Genomic DNA, 19,959 nt, shown 5'->3' on the forward strand with positions numbered 1-19,959 from the left:
GTGGGTCTCATAGTACTTTTCTAAGACTACTTTCCATAAACAGAGGCATAGCCAGCAGAGTTCACAAGATATCATGTTAGATGCAGCTCTCTCTCCTATAATATATGTGACATTGCTTTTGAATGTTCTAGACATTGGATGTCCATTATCCACTATTGAAAAAGCTAACACATTTAATATCCTTATGTATAATGTGAAATTGATTTGGATAAAAAAAAAAAAACTAGGGTTCCTTATTATATATTTTTGAAGACAAGGATTGATTGATTTGATAATGAACAAATACTGATGCATGAAGGCATGCACATGCTGACACATGCATGGTCTATGCATAGAATCTCTCTCTCCCTCTCTCACTCTCTCTCACACACACACACGGTAGAATGAGGGATCCTTTAAATCAAACTAGAAAAAACTGCTTAGGGTGGAAGCAAAAGAAGAAAACTATGAATATCCATTATTGTTCCCAACCATTAATGTTGTTTGCATGGTTAAACTATCCACCAAAATGAGTTGGAGTTCTCGTGATCATTTGTGTTGAGTCACCAAGTTAAAAAAGGTTCTTTAGAGGAGTAGACTAGTTAATCTTGGATACAAATAGTGGAAGAGAAGTATAAGAGGCTTTGACAAGGGAGAAAGGGTATGCTGGGTGGGGAATAGAGTGATGAGATGGTGTAGAGGGGAAGAGGAAATGTAGGAGCGATGGGAGGATGAAGCCATCGGGGAGATTAGGTAGAAGAGTGAGGTGAGCTTTTCTTTCTTTTGAGAGAGTTCTGGAAAGAAGCTTTGTGGTGAGCGTGACCAATAGACTTATATAGGGTATTTATATTGGTGGAAGGGTGAACATTACTGGAGACTGTGATGCTGTTATGTGTGGGAGTTGATGAGGATGGGGTATATGGTTGGTTCAATAAAAAGATAGCAAGTTTTGCTCATTAGTGAAAGAATGGGTGAGACATAAGCAACAGGGGTGGTTCTTATGCTCACTAGGAAAGCTTTGGGATTTTGGGTTTAATTTCAGGGGCGCCAATGATGCAGGACAAGCATGGGGAGAATTTGAGAATTTGATTTATGGTAGGGTTGGAGAGGAGTTGGGAAATAGGTGAAAATATGACTAGAAAATTAGGGATTCAAATATGGTTTAGAGTCTTAAGTCTTTTTGAAAAAAAATTAACAGAAAAAAGAAGCTTTATTGAAAATAGTGAGGAGAATAAAATATATATAATGGAGAATAAGAAGTTCTTGAACATAAGAAGAGGGAGAAAAAAACCAGCAGCATCTAAATAATGCCACTCAATTCCGACTCCTGATTAACATCCTGAAAACAGCAGCCCTTGAAAAATCCTTCATGATAAAGCCCAAAGAGAAGCTAAATACCGTATTCTGTCCCAAAAATGATCCTTATGAAATTCTCTTTCTAGAAATAATTCTAGCACTCCGTTCCAACCAAATGCCCCTTAAAACAGCACAAGAGCACCCCTCCACAGCTTTTCTACATCCTTACCCTTTCCAAAACCAGCAAAGAAATACTCAAAAACTCCTTCACCAACTTCAGGCTAACCCACACTTCACCATGAACCCCAAACAGTGTGTTCCACAAATCCCATGCGAATGAACAGTGTAGAAATGAGGGATGCCAATGTCTGAAAAGACATTTGTAGGAGTTGATTTGAATTGGCACATTGGAAAGGACAATATGGTTATGAGAGGATACATGGAGACTATGGATATGGAGATAAAAATTAGGTTGGTGATACAGTTTTAGATTTTGACATGTCCTATGATTTGGTTATATTGAATACCTACTTTATAAAAAGAGCAGAACATTTAATAACTTTCAAGAAGGGCAAAACAAAAGCCAACTAGATTTCTTCTAAAGTAGGAAGAGGGATCGTCTATCATGTTAGGATTGTCAAGTTATCCTACACAACATAGAGTCCTAGTGTTAAATTATACTACGAAATGGAAGAAAAAGAGCAACATAAATCAATGCAAGAGGACTAGGTGGTGGAGCTTGAAGGGAGAAAATATAGTAAAATTCAAAGATGAAATGATTAAAGAGAGTGATTGGATAATAGAGGATAAGGTAGTTTGGAACACTATATGAAATAAAATGGCCAACTCAATCATAAAGATAGCAAAAGAAGTTGTAGGTGAATTTAGAGGAAGATACTCAGTTGGTAAAAAAAGTTAGTGGTGGGATCAAGACGTCCACAAATCCGTAAAGACAAAAGAAATTGGTATAAAACATGGTAAAGTTGTAAAAATATAGAAAATCTTGAAAAGTATAAAGAGGCAAGGAAAAATGCAAAAAAGGATATTAGTGAAGCTAAACATAGAGCTTATGATATGTTATATACTAAACTAGACACAAAAGGAGAAAAAGACGTTACAAACTTGTTAGTGCTAGAGAAAGAAAATGCAAAGATTTAGGTAATATAGATTGTATAAAGCATGAAAATGATAATCCTTAATCAAAGAAGAAGACATAAAAGAGAGGTGGTGGAGATACTTTAATAAATTGTTTAATGAAAACAAATTTGAAAGCATGATCTTGGAAGTGACAAATAAGGAAAAGACTAAAAATAGGAGATTTATTTGCAAAATTAGAGTCCTTGAAGTTAAAATGGCTTTAAAAAGGATGAAATGTTGGAAATTTATAGGAGCAGCTAACATACTAATTGAAGTTCAGAAATGTTTAGGGATAAAGGAAGTATATGGTTAATTAATCTATTCAACACTATTTAAAAAAACCAAGAAAATGCTAGAGGAATGGAGGTAAAGTGCGTTACTACCTTTATACAAAAACAAAGGTGATATTCAAAATTATAATAACTATCGAGGAAGTAATATTATGAGTCATACGATGAAACTACAGGGAAAGGGTAATTGAACAGAGAATAAGATTAGAAATGATAGTTTCAAAGGATCAATATGGTTTTGTGCCTTGGAGACCAACAATAGAAGCTATTTATCTTTTACAAAGATTAATGGAAAAGTTTAGGGAAAAGAAAAGGGATTTGCATATGGTTTTTTATTAACCTAGAGAATGCCTATGATAGAGTACTTAGGGAAGTTCTTGGTGGGTTTTAGGAAAGAAGGGAGTCTGAAGTAGATACTGAGTGCATTAAGAATATGTATGATAGGGTAACAACCAGCATTAGGACTGTAGGAGGGGATTTTGGAGAATTTCCAATCACAGTAGGTGCACATCAAGGTTCTTCATTGAGTCCTTATCTTTTTACTTTGGTGATTCATGAACTCACTAGAAAATATCCAAAACGAGATTCCTTAGTGTATAAGTAGGAATAAGAAAAAATATATGATATGTAACTCAGTAATGTATGGGAGAGTATTCGAGAGATGATTAAACTTGAAAATCAAGAAATTAATTGCACTGATAGATTTCAATATCTTGGATCTATTATGCTAGCAGAAGGGGAAATTGAAGAGGATGTAATACATAGAGTTAAAGCATGTTGGGTAAAATGGAGGAGTGCATCGGGTGTGTTGTGTGATTGTAGAAAACCCTTAAAATTAAAAGGAAAGTTCTATAAGACGGCTATAAGTCTAGCCATGCTTTATAGATCATAATGTTGGGTAACTAAGAAACAAGATGTACAAAAAGGAAAAGTTTCCAAAATGTGAATGTTAAGGTTGATGAGTGGTATAACATTAAAAGATAAATTAATAAATGAACATATATGCAATAAACTAGGCATAGCGTTGGTCGAAGACAAGATGAGGGAGGGGCGGCTTAGATGGTTTGGGCATATGAAACGTAGGCCTAGTATCGCCCTTGTGAGGAGGAGAGAGTTAGTTATTGTTTTTGGTATTAAAAGAGGTAGGGCTAGACCTAAAATAAGTTGGAATGAAGTGTTGAGGAATTATTTAAGAGCTCTTAAATAGAGGAAAATGCTCTTGATTGGGTGAATTGGTGGAAAAGGATTTATGTAGCCGACCCCATCTAGCGGGACCTAAGGCTTGTTATTGTTGTTGTATGATATGTGGCATGACCAAGATGCTCTAAGTGTCTTATTTCCTACCATTTACAACTTGGCTTGCAATGAAGAATCCCTTATCACTCATCGCCTTTAAATTTCGTATCAGGGGTCTTTTGGAACATTTCAAATTGGGAACTCCATTAGCTCATCGATGTTTACAGCAATCTTTATAACTTCTGACACCAAAAAAATTCCCGATCATCTAGAATGGACCTTAGATGGAAACAGGGTCTTCACTGTCAGATCCTTTTACAGGAAACTCTTTCCATTGGAATCAAACCATAGTCACCTCCACCCCCCCAGTGCACTCGCATTTAGAAGGCAGCTGCCCCTACAAAGGTTGCTTTTCTTGCCTGCCTAGGAGGCAACCCATGGAAAGATCTTAACCCTGGACAGCTTGCAGAGAAGGGGTCTGACCATCGCCAATAGGTGTTTTTCTATGCATGTGTGATGCAGAATTAATTGAGCACATCCTCCTTCGTTGCCCCTGGACTAGGAACCTTTGGAATATGGCTTTGAACTTGATCGGTAGTGGGCTAACGCCAGCTCTGTGGGAGGGGAGCTCTGGGCTTGGAAAGGGATTTGGGCAAACAAGAAAAAGAGAAAGGCATTATTTCTCATCCCTCTTGCAATTTTCTTGTGCCTTGGAAAGAAAGGAACAGGTGAGTGTTTAAAAATTCAATCATACTGCTTTAGATTAGTAAAGAGCAGTGGATTACTGTGGTTACCAGCTGGCATAATGGGCTTGTAGTAAATGAGCACGTGTAATTCTAGATTTCTGTGACACACTGTAGGGTGGTTGACTGTCCATACTCCAGGTTGGCATCCCCTTGATGCCCTTCCAATTGAATTGATTTACTAATAAAAAAGAAAAAAAAGAGGTCAAAAGAAAAAAATGAAAAAAAAAAAAAAAAACAAAGAGGAAAACCTAACATAATTAAATGAAAAGCTCCTTGTTAATCCCTCCATATTAAAATTTGTTGAATGCTTCAAATTTGCTGACCTTTTTCACCTCTTTCTTGCCTCCATCGTGATTAATGTTTCCTTCTTTTGTTCTTCTATAAAGTTTTACAAGCCGACTTCAATCACGAACATAAGCCCAGCTGGAAAATTATCTCCATCCTAAGTCATCCCAAGGATCAAATTATATAGAGATTGAGTTTGTGAACTAGTCTTTGAGTGAAGAAGAGGAGTAATAAGTTTTTTCCTGATAAAAGAAAAATAGAGTAATAAATCTTATTTATTTATTTATTTTTGGGGGAGAGGGGGAGTTACCAATTTAGAAGTGGTAAAAGAATATTAAGGTGTGCAATCATGGTTTAAAATAGTGGTAGCAGGTAGCATACCTGTAATGCGTGTGGTGGGGAGTGGGGGTAGCGGATGTACATAACAAGAAGAGGGTTTAACATTTTTGAATTTTTTCAGGCGCATACTATCTTATGTATATTGGTATATTTGCATGTTTTAAGCTCTTTAACTCTTCTTAAAAAAAAATTTAGTGTATTTTGGATCCTTTAGTCCAACTTAATACCATTGAAAATTTATAGTTTTTCACTTTTACATTAATTTATGTGTGTTAAATTAATTAGTGAAACAAAATACTTTATACTCTCCATTAATCTATTAGGCACAATGTACTTACAAATAATACAACAAATTAAGCAAGTTTTATTATTTTATTAGTTCAAGTAGTAAAAATCTAATATATTTAGACCAACTAGTTATATTGTATAACTAATATTTATAACCATAAAATTTCTCATTAAATAAATAATGTACTAACAACTTGAACATGGTAAAAACTAGAAAAGAAAGGAAGGTTGAAGTTAAAAAATCTAGAAAAAAAAAATATCAAATTTACTAATATTATCTTTTAAGGCTTGATTTATATTGTTGGCCAACAACCTAATAGCTTAAGCTTTTATGTGAAGCAGTATTCTAACATGGTACCAGAGCTGGTTATCAGGAGGTCCTAGTTTCTAGTCTTCTTACTTGAGTTTATTGTGTGGTGTTTAAAAATTATTGTATTCTCTGTAATGGGTGTTATTTCTCATTTGTTTATCTCTCCACCTGCTGTTGGGCTGCATGTGCAGGGGAGTGTTAAAGCTTGATATACATTGTTGGCCCATAATCTAACAGCTTAAGCTTTTAGGTGAAGTGGTAATCTAACATTGTATCAAAACCAGGTTGACAAGAGGTCCTTGGTTCTAGTATTGTTGCGCGCATTTATTGTTTGTTTGTTAAAAGTTATCTTGTTTCCTATAATGGTGTTATTTATAGTTTATTTTTCTCGAAACTGATGCTGTCAGGCTGCATGTGTGGGGGAGTGTTAAGTCTTGATATACATTGTTAGCCCACAACCTAATAGCTTAAGCTTTTAGGTAAAGTAGTATTCTAACATATCAAAATTAATATTTTTTCACAAACCTCTTTTCCTCGCTTCTTTCGATCTCAGGGCAGGATGGTCCCATTTCATCCTTTGTTGCTGATTCTAGTGGTCTTTTGCCGCCTTGGTATTTTTTCATTTTCATAGGTCGTTGAAAGATAGGGAGCTGGTAGAGCTATCCACTTTGTTAGTCTTGTTGAATAATTGTTGATTTTCTTTGGAAGAGGATTGTCGATCTTGGTCTTTGGATCCTTCAGGGGTTTATTCCTGCAAATCTTTTTGTGTTTTTTTGACTAGATCTAATTCATCTTTCCCTCTCTATAGATCCATTTGGAAGGCCACAGTCCCCTTTAAAATCAAGGCTTTTATCTAGTTGGTTGCCCTTGATAGATTTAATACCAATAACTTATTACAAATTAGGAGACTTTTGAAGGCTCTGTTAATGGTTGTTTGGTCATTTAGCATTATTAGCATGTTAGAGTTATGTTAGTAGTGTGAGTTAGTAAGGGTATTATGGTCATTGGTATTGTATTTGACATATATTATAAATAGAGGGAGAGACCTATCATTGTTGTGAGGTGTTTCATTTTATCCAATTATTCAAGAGCAAGATCTGACATAAACCCTGATTGCATGATCACCACTAAATCAAAACCTAAACATCATTATACCACCCAAACCTGCTGCTGCAGAAGGATCATCAGCATCATCAAAGTACAGGAGCAGGTTCAGGAGTTGCCAGAAAAAGCTGCAGTTTCCGTAAAAATCCTCCATGCTGCTGTGTCTTCAAAACCTCAAGAAATACCTCATATTTTACAAAACTAACCACATAGAAAGCCACAAAACCTTCCGATATGCCAGCCTGCAAAATTTCACAGCCATAGGAACCTCCACTCACTGCCACGCGCCAGCCAAAATCCGGCAGTGCCGACCCCGTGTGCTGGTTTGTAAGAGTCTTTTGGGCAGCCATTTTGCCCCAGTTTTCTCCCAAATGTTTTGAATCCTTCCCTACTCCATAATACCATATTGTTTGTCATCCTTTTTGTCCAAAGATATTACCGTTTAAGTTTATCATGTGCGGCATTCTGGGAATGATTGTTTGCTAATGCCCAAAGCTGTTGGTCAATGTTTATTGAGTTCATTGAGGCCTGAAACAGTGGTATTGCTGTGTTCTTGATTCGTTTTTATCTTGTTCATCGTGTGCTTGTGGTTGCTCCGGTTGTCAAACGTTGTATGCTGGGATGGTGTCCATCAATTCCAAGAGGATGTTGTTCGCTCTGTCTTTCTGATTTGCTACTGTATAGAGGCTGTTTGTTACTGATAAGCTCTGTGCTGGTTTCTTGGGGATGTGTGTAAGTATTTCTTTTTTTTTTGGGTGCTATGGAAGCCTTATGCTGGTTTAGTTGTGAGTTATAAGTGGCGGGTCACCTTATTCGTGGTTGCTCCAATTGTTCCAGTGCTGTGTGTTGGTTTCTTGGGACTGTGTCTAAGCCTCTTGGAGCAGTGGTAGTCTTTATACATTGATTTTGTAGTACTGTGGAAGTGCTATGTCCAGTTGTTGGTGACTTGTTTGTGGTTGAATCAGTGGTTGACTTGTTTATTTTTTTGTTTTGATTGATCCAGGACTCTAAGAAGTTCACTTTTGGAATCCCAAGAATATTGTGTTCGCTATGTATTTCTGGTTTGCTGCTGTATCAAGGTTGTGTGTGTATTGGGATGGCGTCCTCAAATCCCAAAGTGTTTTTCCCTTGTCAGGCATTTGTTTAGGTGAACAACGTACTATAACTGTCTTGGAGGAAGAATATTCAAGGTTCCTATAGCATCAAGCATCTCATCACACTGCATCCTTTGCTAAAAAAGGTAATCCTACAATTTGTATGTCATCTAGTATCTCACCCACTAGTCCTTGGATTAGCAAATCTGCTGCTACAGTCCATATGATAGGCATAACCAACTTCTTTTCAGCCGTCTAGTATCCTAAAAGTCTACCACAAGTTACCCTTGCTGATGGGGTCCACAACTACAGTTAAGGGATAGAAACTGTAAATCCTACTCTCTCCCTCTCTCTTTCTTTTGTTTTGTACATTCCTAAATCTGCTTTCAATCTCATATCATTTAATAAGCTTGCAAAGGCACTAAATTGTTCTATAATCTTCTTTCCTAATTCTATGGTTATTGAGGATATGAAGATGAGGAAGACAATTAGCACAGGAAGTGAGGCTCGTGGATTTTACTACTTTGAGTTGCTCTCTTTTCTTATTCCTTGTACAGCTGCTGCTATGCCGCTTCAAATTCATTGTCGCATTGGTCATCTGTCCTTAGACAAATTAATACATAGTTCTTACCATGAGTTCTGTGTCTAGTCTTGACTGTGAGTCTTGTCAGTTGGAAAGGCATCATCATGTTCCCTTTGCTTCCTAGGTTAACAAATAGGCAAATAGTCCTTTCATGCTTGTCCATTTTGATGTTTGGGGTCCTAGTCGTGTCACGTCAAAATTGGGATTTCGATACTCCGTTACATTTGTTGATGACTACTTTAGGATGACTTGTTTGTATTTAATGAAGATCATTTTGAGTAGTTTAATATCTTTTGCGCCTTCTATTCTCAAATAAGTACTTAGTTTGATATGCCAATCAAGGTACTTCATAGTGATGATGCTAAGGAGAAGTTTAGTGGCCAATTCAGAACCTATTTGACTAATTCTGGGATATGATCCATTAGTCATCTTGTGCCCACACTCCACAATAAAATGGAGTTGCAGAATAGAAAAATAGACATTCTCGGAGTCACTTATAGCCTATTGTATCAAATGAATGTCCCCGAAGTTTTTTGGAGTGATGTCATGCTCATTGCTTGCTCTTTCATTAATAAAATGCCATCCTATGTCCTTTGTAGAAAATTCCCATTTGTAGTTATCTTCCCTAAGGTTCCTTTGTTCCCCCTTCCTCCTTGTATGTTTGTGTCTTTTGTCCATCAGTTAACTCTAGGAACAAATAAGTTGGATCCTCGTGCTATCAAATGTATTTTTTTTGGGTATTCCTATACTCAAAATGGATATCGATGTTATAGCCCTACTTTACATTGATTTTATCTTTGCTGATGTCACCTTTTTGAGTCTACACCATATTACTCTGATTCCTTGAGCTCTGTTGATCGTAATGATTCCTTTCCTCTTCCTTGCCTTCCAGATCATAACCTAATATTTGTTCCTAATACTCCTATATTTTCATCTAGTTTGAGTCCTTCTTGTTGCTAGAATCATCCCAATTTGTAGGTATGCATATAGCAACTCAAGGGAGGAGAGAGCCTCCCTTAGCTTCCACTTCTACACCTTTAGTTCCCTTATTAGATGATCATATTTCCGAAGATGTTGATCCTCCTATCGTTGTTCGAAAAGGTAAACATTGTTGTACCCAACACCCAATCTCTAATTTTGTTTGTTATGATTTTTTACCACCCTCATATTGCTGTTTTGTTAGTACTTTGTCTTTTGTTGCCCTCCCAAAATCTATTTTTGAAGCCTTGTCCAATTTGGGTGGAGGAATGCGATGATTGAATAGATGCATGCACTATAGGATAGTGATACTTGGGAGTCGGTACCTCTACCTCCTTATAAGTTTGTGGTTGGTTGTCGATGGGTGTCTACTGTGAAGATCAATCCAGAAGTCTCGTGGCTCGATTAAAAGCCTGCCTTGTTGCTAAGGGATACACTCAAGTGTGTGGTTTGAATTATTCAGTCATATTCTCTCCAGCTGATAAACTTGCTTCAGTACGTTCGTTCATCTCCTTAGTCAATCACTCAATCCAGTGTTGTCGTACTTGAGTTTGGCTTCCAACAGTGTGGAGTGGATCACTGTGTATTTTATCCTCATACTCCATCTGGCAGAATTTTGCTTATCGTGTATGTGGATGATATTGTGATTACTAGAGATGATGATTAAGGCATCTAGGATTTAAAGCTTTTCCTATAGACTAAGTTTTAGATCAGGGATTTGGGAGCATTGAAGTACTTCTTGGGTATAGAAGTATCGAGATCTCATATCGGGAAAAATGGTCTTGTCACAGAGAAAATATGTTCTTGATCTGTTAGATAAGACTGGGTTGTTGGGATCCAAACTTCTTGGTACGCCCATGGATCCCAACAATAGGTACTAGACATGGGTGTTGTTGCCTAACCCAAGACGGTATGGGAGATTTGTTGGAAAGTTGAATTATCTCATAGCCACTTAACTAGATTTATCTTTCGCAACAAATGTTGTGAGTCAATTTCTCAATTTACAAAGAACAAGTCACTGGGATGCAGTAATTCACATTTTGAGATATCTCAAAGGTGCATGAGGGAGAGGTCTCTTATATTAGGATCGAGGTCACACTAATATTCAAGGATATATAAATGTAGATTAGGCCGAGTCGCCTTCCGAATGAAAATCCATAACTGGGTGCTATATCTTTGTTTGTGGTAATTTGGTTTCTTAGAAGTGTAAGAAGCAAACTATCGTGGCCAAGTCAAAGTGTTGAGTCAGATTATAGGGCTATGACTCATACTGCATGTGGACTTGTTTGGTTGAAGAACATGAATTTGGTTTTCCACATTCTTCTTTGCCTATGGAACTGATGTGTGATAATCGAGCTGCTATTCATATTGCCTCCAACCCAATCTTCCATGAGCCGACAAAGCATAATGAAGTTGGTTGCCACTTTGTTCGAGAGAAACTTGTTCAGAAGCTCATTACAACCACCCATGTGATTCACTATAGCATTGGGAGGTGCTTGTGTGAAATTCATTTGTGAAAAGCTAGGAGCATACAATATATATGCTCCAGCTTCTGGGTGAGTGTTAATGGTTATTTGGTCATTTTGCATTATTAGTATGTGTTGGAGTTATGTTAGCAGTGTGAGTTAGTAAGGGTATTATGGTCATTGGTGTTTTACTTGACATGTATTATAAATAGAGGGAGAAACCTATCATTGTTGTGAGGTCTTCCATTTTACCCAATTATTCAACAGGTTCTGTCTTTGAATGTCTATGTTCTTTGTTTTAATTGTTCAGAAACTGCATCACATCTTTTTATACATTGTGGTTATGCTTGGATTGTATGGAGCAAGTTTTTTGGTATTTTACGAATGTTGGGTGAATTCAGAGGCAGTGGAGGACTTTTTGGCAGTTTCTTTTGTTGGTTTTGCAGGAAAAGGGCAAAGGCAGCACTCTGGAAGTGTGCCTTCTTTGCAGTATTTTGAGGGTTGTGGATGGGTATGCATGCATTTTTTTAGGGAAGAAGTCGCCACATTTGTTGATTTGGGAAAAGATACATTATTTGGCTTCTCTTTGGTGTGTGGGATGGGAATTTTAAAGGGGTGAGCTTTTGTGATATTCAGATCGATTGGTTTTTTCTGGTTTTTTCTTTGTTGTTTTATCTGGATTTTTCCAGATTTCACTAAGGAGATTTCTTATTGTCCTGGCTGCATATTCTTAATTTTTTAATGAAATTCTTCTTGTACTATCAAATATATATATATAAAAACAAATAGGGTGCATATCAAATCGTTAATTAATGCAATTGTTGTGAAGTTACAAAAAATTAAATAATTATTGTATCATTATCATCCTAATTATAATCTTCTCCCCCCCCCCCCCCCCTCCTCTCAGATAGCTTATTGAAAATGATTTATGGAAGGGGAAAAGGAAAAATGAAAAGAAAAAAGTAAATAAAAAAAAAAAATTGCCATAACAAGTCATGGTGGTTTTGTAATGATCGTAGTGGCTGTTTCATAATGGTGGCTGCTTGTAACATCTGGGATTTTTCTTTCTGCTGATTTAATGGGTGTAATGGTATCGGGAGTGAAATTAGAATAAGTTTTCTGTATTTCTTGAATAATTTATTTGTACAAGTTGATACACTATACTTATAACACAATCGGGTGTGCTAAAATGGAAACAATCTCCTAAAATAATCTCTCTTAATAATAGACAATTCTCTACATAAATATCCCCTAAATCACTCCAAGACACTCAGGGTTTCTACACTTCCCCTCAAGTTGGATCATAGATATTGATCATATCCAACTTGCAGATGAAATCATCAAAACTCCGTCGGGCTAACCCTTTGGTAAAGATGTCAACTGTTTGTTCCTTGGTAGGAACATAAGTCATACAAATGGTTCCTTTTTCAACCTTTTCTTTGATAAAGTGTCGCTCCACTTCTACATGCTTAGTCATGTCATGTTGAACTGGATTGAGAGAGATACTGATGGCTGCTTTGTTATCACAGTAGAGTTTGATAGGGAATTTCACCGTGATCTGTAGTTCTTCCAAAAGTTTCCGTAACTACAGTCCTTCACATATCCCTTGTGCAACTGCCTTGAACTCAGTTTCAGCACTACTTCAAGCCACTACATTCTGTTTTTCACTCCTCCAAGTCACCAAATTTCCCCATACAAAGGTGCAATATCCGGTGGTACATCTTCTATCTTCCGCTGATCCTGCCTAACCAGCATTTGTGAAAACTTCTACTTCCTTGCTTTCACACCTTTTGAAGAAGAGTCCTTTTCTCAAAGAACCCTGAAGATACCTGAGAATCTTGTACTCAACCTCTAGGTGAGTCTTCTTTAGTGAATGCATGTGTTGGCTTACCACACTTACTGCAAATGCGATGTCGGGTCTGGTATGTGATAGATAGATTAGTTTACCAACCAATCTCTGATACCTCTCCTTTTCAACCGATATTCCGCAGTCTTCAACTCTCTTTACTGCTTCAATGGGGGTTTCACTAGGTTTCATCCAAGCATGCTAGTTTCGGTTAGGAAATCAAGATATACTTTTGCTGAGAGACACTGATACCCTTTTTTGATCTAGCAACTTCCATTCCCAAGAAGTACCACATTCGTTCTAGGTCTTTAACTTCAAACTCAGCAATTAGGACTTTCTTCAATCTTTCCATCTCCATTGTATCATCTCCGATTAGGATTATATCATCAACATACACAATCAAGATTGTTTTCTTTGCACTTTCTGACTGTTGGAAAAACATAGCGTGATTTGATTGCCCTTGTCGATATCTTTGGTTCTTTATCACCTTCGCAAATCTATCGAACCATGCTTGAGGAGATTGCTTGAGTCCATATAAGGACTTCTTGAGTTTACATACTCTGTTTTCTTCACCTTTCTTACTGAAACTTGGTGGTATCGTCATGTAGACTTCTTCTTTTAACTCGTCATTTAGAAATGCATTCTTAATATCGAGTTGCTGAAGTGACCAATCCAAGTTGGCTGCCAAGGACAAGAGAACCTGAACTGTATTCAATTTTGCCACCGGTGCAAACGTCTTCGTGTAGTCTATGTAAACCCTTTTGCAACAAGACGACTTTATACCGTTCAATTGTCTCATCAACTCTATATTTCACTGTGAATACCCATTTGCAGCCTACTAGCTTCTTCCCTCTCGGAAAATTCATAACATCCCAAGTTCCATTCTTTTCTTGGGCCTGCATTTCCTCCATGACGGCTTCCCTCCATTCAGGAATCTCCAAGGCTTCCTGGATATTGTTTGGGATTTTTATCTTGTCAAGGCTAGAGGTAAAAGCATGACACCCTGTAGACAGAGTTTTATAAGACATGTATTTTGACCAAGGATGGAGAGTACATGACCTAGTTTGTTTTCTGAGAGCAATGGGTAAATTGATGTCATCAGGCGCAGACTTATCAGAAGGAAGTTCATGACCATTTGGATTTATTACCTTATCGGGATTGGGCGTGGACTCACGGTTGCTCAGAGCTATCACCGGTTTTTAACTCTTTTGGGGCCTCAGGTATGAGATTCTCCTTGTTATTTGATTTTGGCTTCCTTGAATAAACAAGTATCTCCCTGTTATTTTGTTTTTCTACATCTCCCCCGGAGTTTAAGTGGTCTTTTGTACATGATAGATGAAGGAATGGTGTAGTGGTGTTGACAGACTCAGTGTATGGCACAGATTCATCAACAGAGAAATCAAAAAACCGATCTTCACTCCAATTCTCCCCCCTGAAGAGAGGGCTTTTGGAAATAAGGAGTGGTTTCAAAGAAATTGACATCAAGGCTAATAAACAATTTTTTTTTGTGACAGGATCATAACATTTGTAGCTTTTCTGAGTAGGAGAGTAACCAATAAAAACACACTTAATGACACGAGGTTCCAATTTATCCCTATTGTGAGCATGAATATGTATAAATGCAGTACACCCAAAAATTTTTGGGGAGAGATTGGAGTTGAGCCGAGAGTTGGGAAAACATTCTTGGAATTTTTGGAGAGGAGTGGCAAAAGAAAGAACCCGACTAGGCATTCTATTAATGAGATATGTAGTTGTTAAAATGGCATCGCCCCAAAAATATTTTTTCATATATGTAGTGAACATCAATGCCCGAGCTACTTCGAAAATATGCTTATTTTTGTGTTTGGCAACCCTATTTTGTTGTAAGGTATCCACACAGGAACTTTGATGGATGATTCCATTTTTTTGAAGATAATTTCCCAAGATATTATTGAAATATTATGTACCATTATTAGTAAGCAAGATTTGAATGTGAGTTTGAAATTGTGTTTGAATCATGGAGGGGAAATTGATAAAAATAGAATGGACTTCAGTTTTATCTTTCAACAGGTAAACCCAACAAATACAAGTGTGATCATCAATAAAAGTGACAAACCATTTTGTTTGAGTGTGATTAAGAGAGCGTGAGGGCCCCTATAAATCACTGTGAATCATGGTAAAAGGTCTGGATGGTTTGTATGTAGATTTTGGAAAGGAATTACGTTGGTGGTTTGCAAGTTCACAAATCTCACACTGAAAAACAGAAGACGTCTTATTTGAACAAATGGAAGGAAATAAACGTCTTAAGTATTGGAAATTTGGATGATCCATCCTAGAATGCCATAACGAAATTTCATTTTTCCTAGAAATAGATGCAGAATCACAAATGGCAGTTTGACATTGTTCACTCACATTCGCCTCCTCAAAGTAGTAGAGTCCCTCACGCTCCTTAGCACTGCCAATCGTGTTCCCCGATGATAGGTCTTGGAAAACACAGTGAGAGGAAACTAATTTAGCAGAGTAATTGGAATCTTTTGTCAACTGGTTAATGGATAACAAATTGCAAGACAACCTAGTGACGTGTAGGATAGATTCTAGAGTTATAGAGTTAGATATTCGAATACTCCCTTTGCTTGCAATAGATGAGAGTAATCCATTTGCAATTTTAACTTTCAAATTTCCAGCACAAGGTGAGTAGGATGAGAACAAATGATAGGAATTGGTCATATGATCAGAGGCACCAGAATCAATTATCCATGGTGATTTGTAATGAGAGATGGTATTTAAGGCTGTCAAAAAATTATCTCGGTGGGCTAAAGAACCAGAAGGAATACATGTGGAAGGCTGACCCGATGCTTGAATGGTAGAGAACATTTTATAGAGTTGCTCCAACTGTTCTGGACTGAATGCGCCACTTGAAGTGGAATTATTATTTTTCTCACCTTGTGGTTTCTTGGCTGGGTTATGAATAGCAGCTTGGTAGCCACGATTTTTGGGATTTTATCTCGGCTTCCAATCTGTGGGCTTCCCATGTATTTCCCAACAATTATCTTTTGAGTGGCCTGGCTTGCAGCAGTGCTCACACTAGGGTCTTCCTTTCTACATTTTTTGGCTTGTCCCAGCAGGAGTTCCTCTTGAAATGAGGGTAGACATTTCGGGCCCATTGTTTTTTATCAGAATCGCCTCCTTCAACATCACTTTGCAACGGTTCTCCTCTCGCCTCACTTCCGAGAAAACTTCCCAAATTGAAGGCAGAGGACATCGGCCGAGAATCCTCCTTCACACCTCGTCCAAGTCTCGGTTGAGTCCGGCCAAAAATTCGAAGACTCGTTCATTCTCGAGTCTTTTCTTGTATCGAGCACTGTCTCCAGGGCATTCCCATTCTTCCTCAATGCTCAGGTCGAGTCATTGCCATATTACTCTGTGACTTCTCTTTCTCCTTGCCGCATCTGCCATAGCCGAGTTTTGATCTCAAAGATTTGAGAGTAGCTTTCAACGTTTGAGTATATCTCTCGGACAGCATCCCATACGTCCTTCGCCGTCGGTAGGAATAGATAGGTCTTGCCGATTGAAGGTTTCATGGAGTTCACTAGCCACAGAGTCACCATGGAGTTCTCGGACTTCCACTTCTACAGAGCTGCAACGTTGGTTGAGGCAGGCTTCTTCTTCTCGCCGGTAAGGTAGCCTTACTTTCCTTTGCAGTCAATCACAAGTTTGATTGACTGAGCCCATTCATGGGAATTCTTTCCGTTTAGTTTGTCCACCGAGAGTGGGAAGGACGAGCTTTCTAGCCCATTCGAATTCAAGGTGGAGGTGGCTTCAGTCTTGACGTCGAGAGCTTCAAAGGCACCCGACCCTTTGCTGTTGACAGCTCCTTCTGCCATCGTTAACTAGGATTATAGAAACCCTAGCTCTGATACCATGAAATCAGAATAGGTTTTCTGTATTTCTTGAATAATTTACTTGTACAAGCCGATACATTATACTTATAATACAATCGGGTATGCTAAAGATGAAGACAATCTCCTAAAATAATATCTCTTAATAATAGACAATTCTCTACATAAATATCCCCTAAATCACTCCAAGACACTCAGGATTTCTACAGGGAACCCAAAAATTCATTATGTAACGGGGTTACATAATGGCTGCAGCTGCTATTTAGAGACTGGCCTATTAAAAGTTAATTTAGGATAAGCAAGCACTTCCTTAATTCTTTATCAGCGTCCACTTTAAATTTCATTCCTTTCAAATTCTTTGAATCACTCATGGTAGATTTCCAAGGCCAATCCTATAAGTGCCCTTCATGACCTTCAATCTCCACTCCTGTTTCCACATCTGTAATTAAATTAATATTAGTATGACGATTTCTGAGTACATGCATATATTTGTTATATAGGTTTCCTTCTCTGTATGTTTTTCATTGTTGTTAAGTTTTCTCATACCACTTTCAACAGTAATGTAGCTGAACTAATTTTGGGGCCGTCAAATAATCTCATCTTCTGTTTTATTTTTTTCTTTTTAAAATTTGTAGAGCGGTAAAGGTGCTCTTGTGAAATCTGTTGGTGTTGTTGATGCAAGTGCTGACACTGTATTTGAAGTGCTTCTAAACCTCGAGAAACGGCGAAGATATGAGTAAGTTGCTCTGATTATCTTCTAGATGGATGGATGATTATAAACAAAAAGTCTCATGAATGATTATCTTTGCAGGTGGGATATGTTGACAGGTGATTTAGAACTAGTAGACTCTTGTGATGGACACTATGATGTTGTCTATGGGACATGCGATCCAAAATATTTTACAGGGTAAAGTTGTTGAACCTGACCACTCCTTCAGTTCTTGCTAGTATTCAGCTTTCAGTTGGATGATTATAGAACAATAGAAATGCACTGCCTGAATTGCATATGTTATGTGTTTTTAAAGCATTTCCCCAAATTTTTATTTCCATTTATCAACTTTCAACAATATTTTAGAAACATATTAAACAGTGGCCAAGGATTTCTAACCCATGCTGTTTATACTCCTAACTTATGACATTTTAAAATGTGAAAGAATGAAATTTTAGTTAATAAGATTGTCAAAGTGTGAGCAGACTCGGGCTTAGATATGCGCACATGCTTGGTCATTGGGTTATTGATATGTGAAAGCCACTTTTATTGTAATGGCTGTGTTTTCAATTTTGTAGTTATCTTTATTTATTTATTTTTTCTTTTCTTTTTCCTTTTGTTGGTAATAGAAGAAGGTATATTAAGAGAGGAAAATGAGATTACAACCTAAAAGGGGACCAAACATCGGTGGGAGAAAATAAAAACAGAAAATGAAAACAAAAAGAAACCCTTTCTAAGAATTTAAGAAAACCTCTTTTAAACCCATTCCATCATAATTCACGGAGCACTTCAAGTTTACTAATTGATGCTGACCCCTCTTTTATTTCCTATCATCTCCATCCAAATGAACTATTTTACCTCTATCATCAGATAACCACAAAGCCACCTCATCCAAGAGATATTGAGCTTATAAATCCTTTCTCATTAACATTTTCTACAGGAGTGGGCAAAAATCCTCTCCCTACACTGCTGCTCTTTGTACCTTATATCCTTCTCAAACAACGAGACACCCTCTAAACCTTCCATTGGATTTGGAGTTAGTAGCGCATATGAACTATCCCCAAGTAAATCCGATGATTCAGAAACCTAGCCACATTGTTTCTGAATCTCATCCAAAAGAAAACTTCTATCACATGTAGACTCACTAATATCATTGCTATCATTATCTGACAGATCACCTCATTTTTCTCTCCTTTACCCTTGCAACTCCTGACAACTGTTTCTCCCTTGTATGTTCTGAGAATCCACAATACAGACTGCCTTCGGTATTTCTCCCTGTGACTTTTTCCTTTGTCCCAGAAGAAATACCTAGTTTTTTTACCTACTGTGCTATAAACCTTCTTGTAATTCCTTCCAATACCTACTTGCTTTTGAATATCATCCACGCATCCTTCCTGGGCTTAGTGAAAATTGCCCTTTTGACCGTTAGTCAATGGCAGCTTCCTGATGAAACCCTTGTCCTGACAGCATCACAGCAGCCTCTTCCTCTAAGGGTGTTGAAACGTCCCTCAAAGACCTGTAAATAACTGAGTCACTCCTATCCCTGGCCGGAGGCGGAGACTGCTCATCAGGTCTCACACTTTTGCGCAGTGTACGAGACATGTTGCTTGGCCTGTTCTGTGATGTAGATATGCCCTGTGAAGATGAAATAAGTGGTTCATTCTTCTTCAGATGAGAAATAACTGTAATGGGACTATGAAAGTCCTTTCCTCTAAAGTAACAATGGTCTGAGTACCTTGATTACATGGGTTAGAAATTTGGGTCTGAAATATGTATTTAGTGTCTTTAGTCAATAAAGTCAACGATTTTTTAGACATTGCATTTACAATGGTTATGATATTGCAAGATTATTGTTTTTTCCTACTTGTTGTATTGCCAAGTAATTATTTGAAATTAGAGGGTGTCAATCAATAATATTTTCTCCATTATAAGTTTGGCTTGGAATTGAGGACAGGGGATGACATCATGATGATGGACTAATTCCACCACTGAGTAGGGTGCAAACCTCACAACACTCCTCTTCAATTACCTGGGGTTTATCTTTTTGGCTATGACAACCCAAAGACTAATGTTTTAGATGATATCTTTTGTAGGTGGTATTCTAAGAAGGATTTTGTCTTCTCCCGTCAATGGTTTCGTGGCCAAGATGGAACATATAGTAAGAGAATCTGATTGTCATGTTTTCAGTGCCATCATTAACATATTATGGGGCATGTATTTGCATTATGTTTTTTTTCATCATGCATTTGATGTTTGAATTTTGAGGCAAAAGAGATTGATCATTGTAGAAGCAAAACACTTCTCAATTTGAACACGGCATCAATTTGTACTGGTGTTATGGCTTTTGTAATCTAATTACAGTGAGGTTGTGGCAAAATGCTTTTATCAACTGAAT

At 37.4% G+C, this 19,959-nt stretch overlaps 1 protein-coding gene across 3 annotated transcripts in view; it reads left to right on the forward strand.

The window, feature by feature from the left end:
• The window catches only part of LOC131157912 (protein ENHANCED DISEASE RESISTANCE 2-like), a 55,047-nt gene that overhangs the window by 10,339 nt on the left and 24,749 nt on the right, over window positions 1-19,959 (forward strand). For all 3 annotated transcript variants that reach the window (XM_058112374.1, XM_058112376.1, XM_058112375.1), the window contains exons 9-11: window positions 17,491-17,591; window positions 17,667-17,762; window positions 19,658-19,722. In XM_058112374.1, coding sequence (XP_057968357.1) covers window positions 17,491-17,591; window positions 17,667-17,762; window positions 19,658-19,722 — 262 coding nt within the window. The remainder of the gene's footprint in view (window positions 1-17,490; window positions 17,592-17,666; window positions 17,763-19,657; window positions 19,723-19,959) is intronic.

This window comes from Malania oleifera, chromosome 6 (assembly GCF_029873635.1).
Source record: "Malania oleifera isolate guangnan ecotype guangnan chromosome 6, ASM2987363v1, whole genome shotgun sequence".
NCBI classification, from domain to species: Eukaryota; Viridiplantae; Streptophyta; class Magnoliopsida; order Santalales; family Ximeniaceae; genus Malania; species Malania oleifera.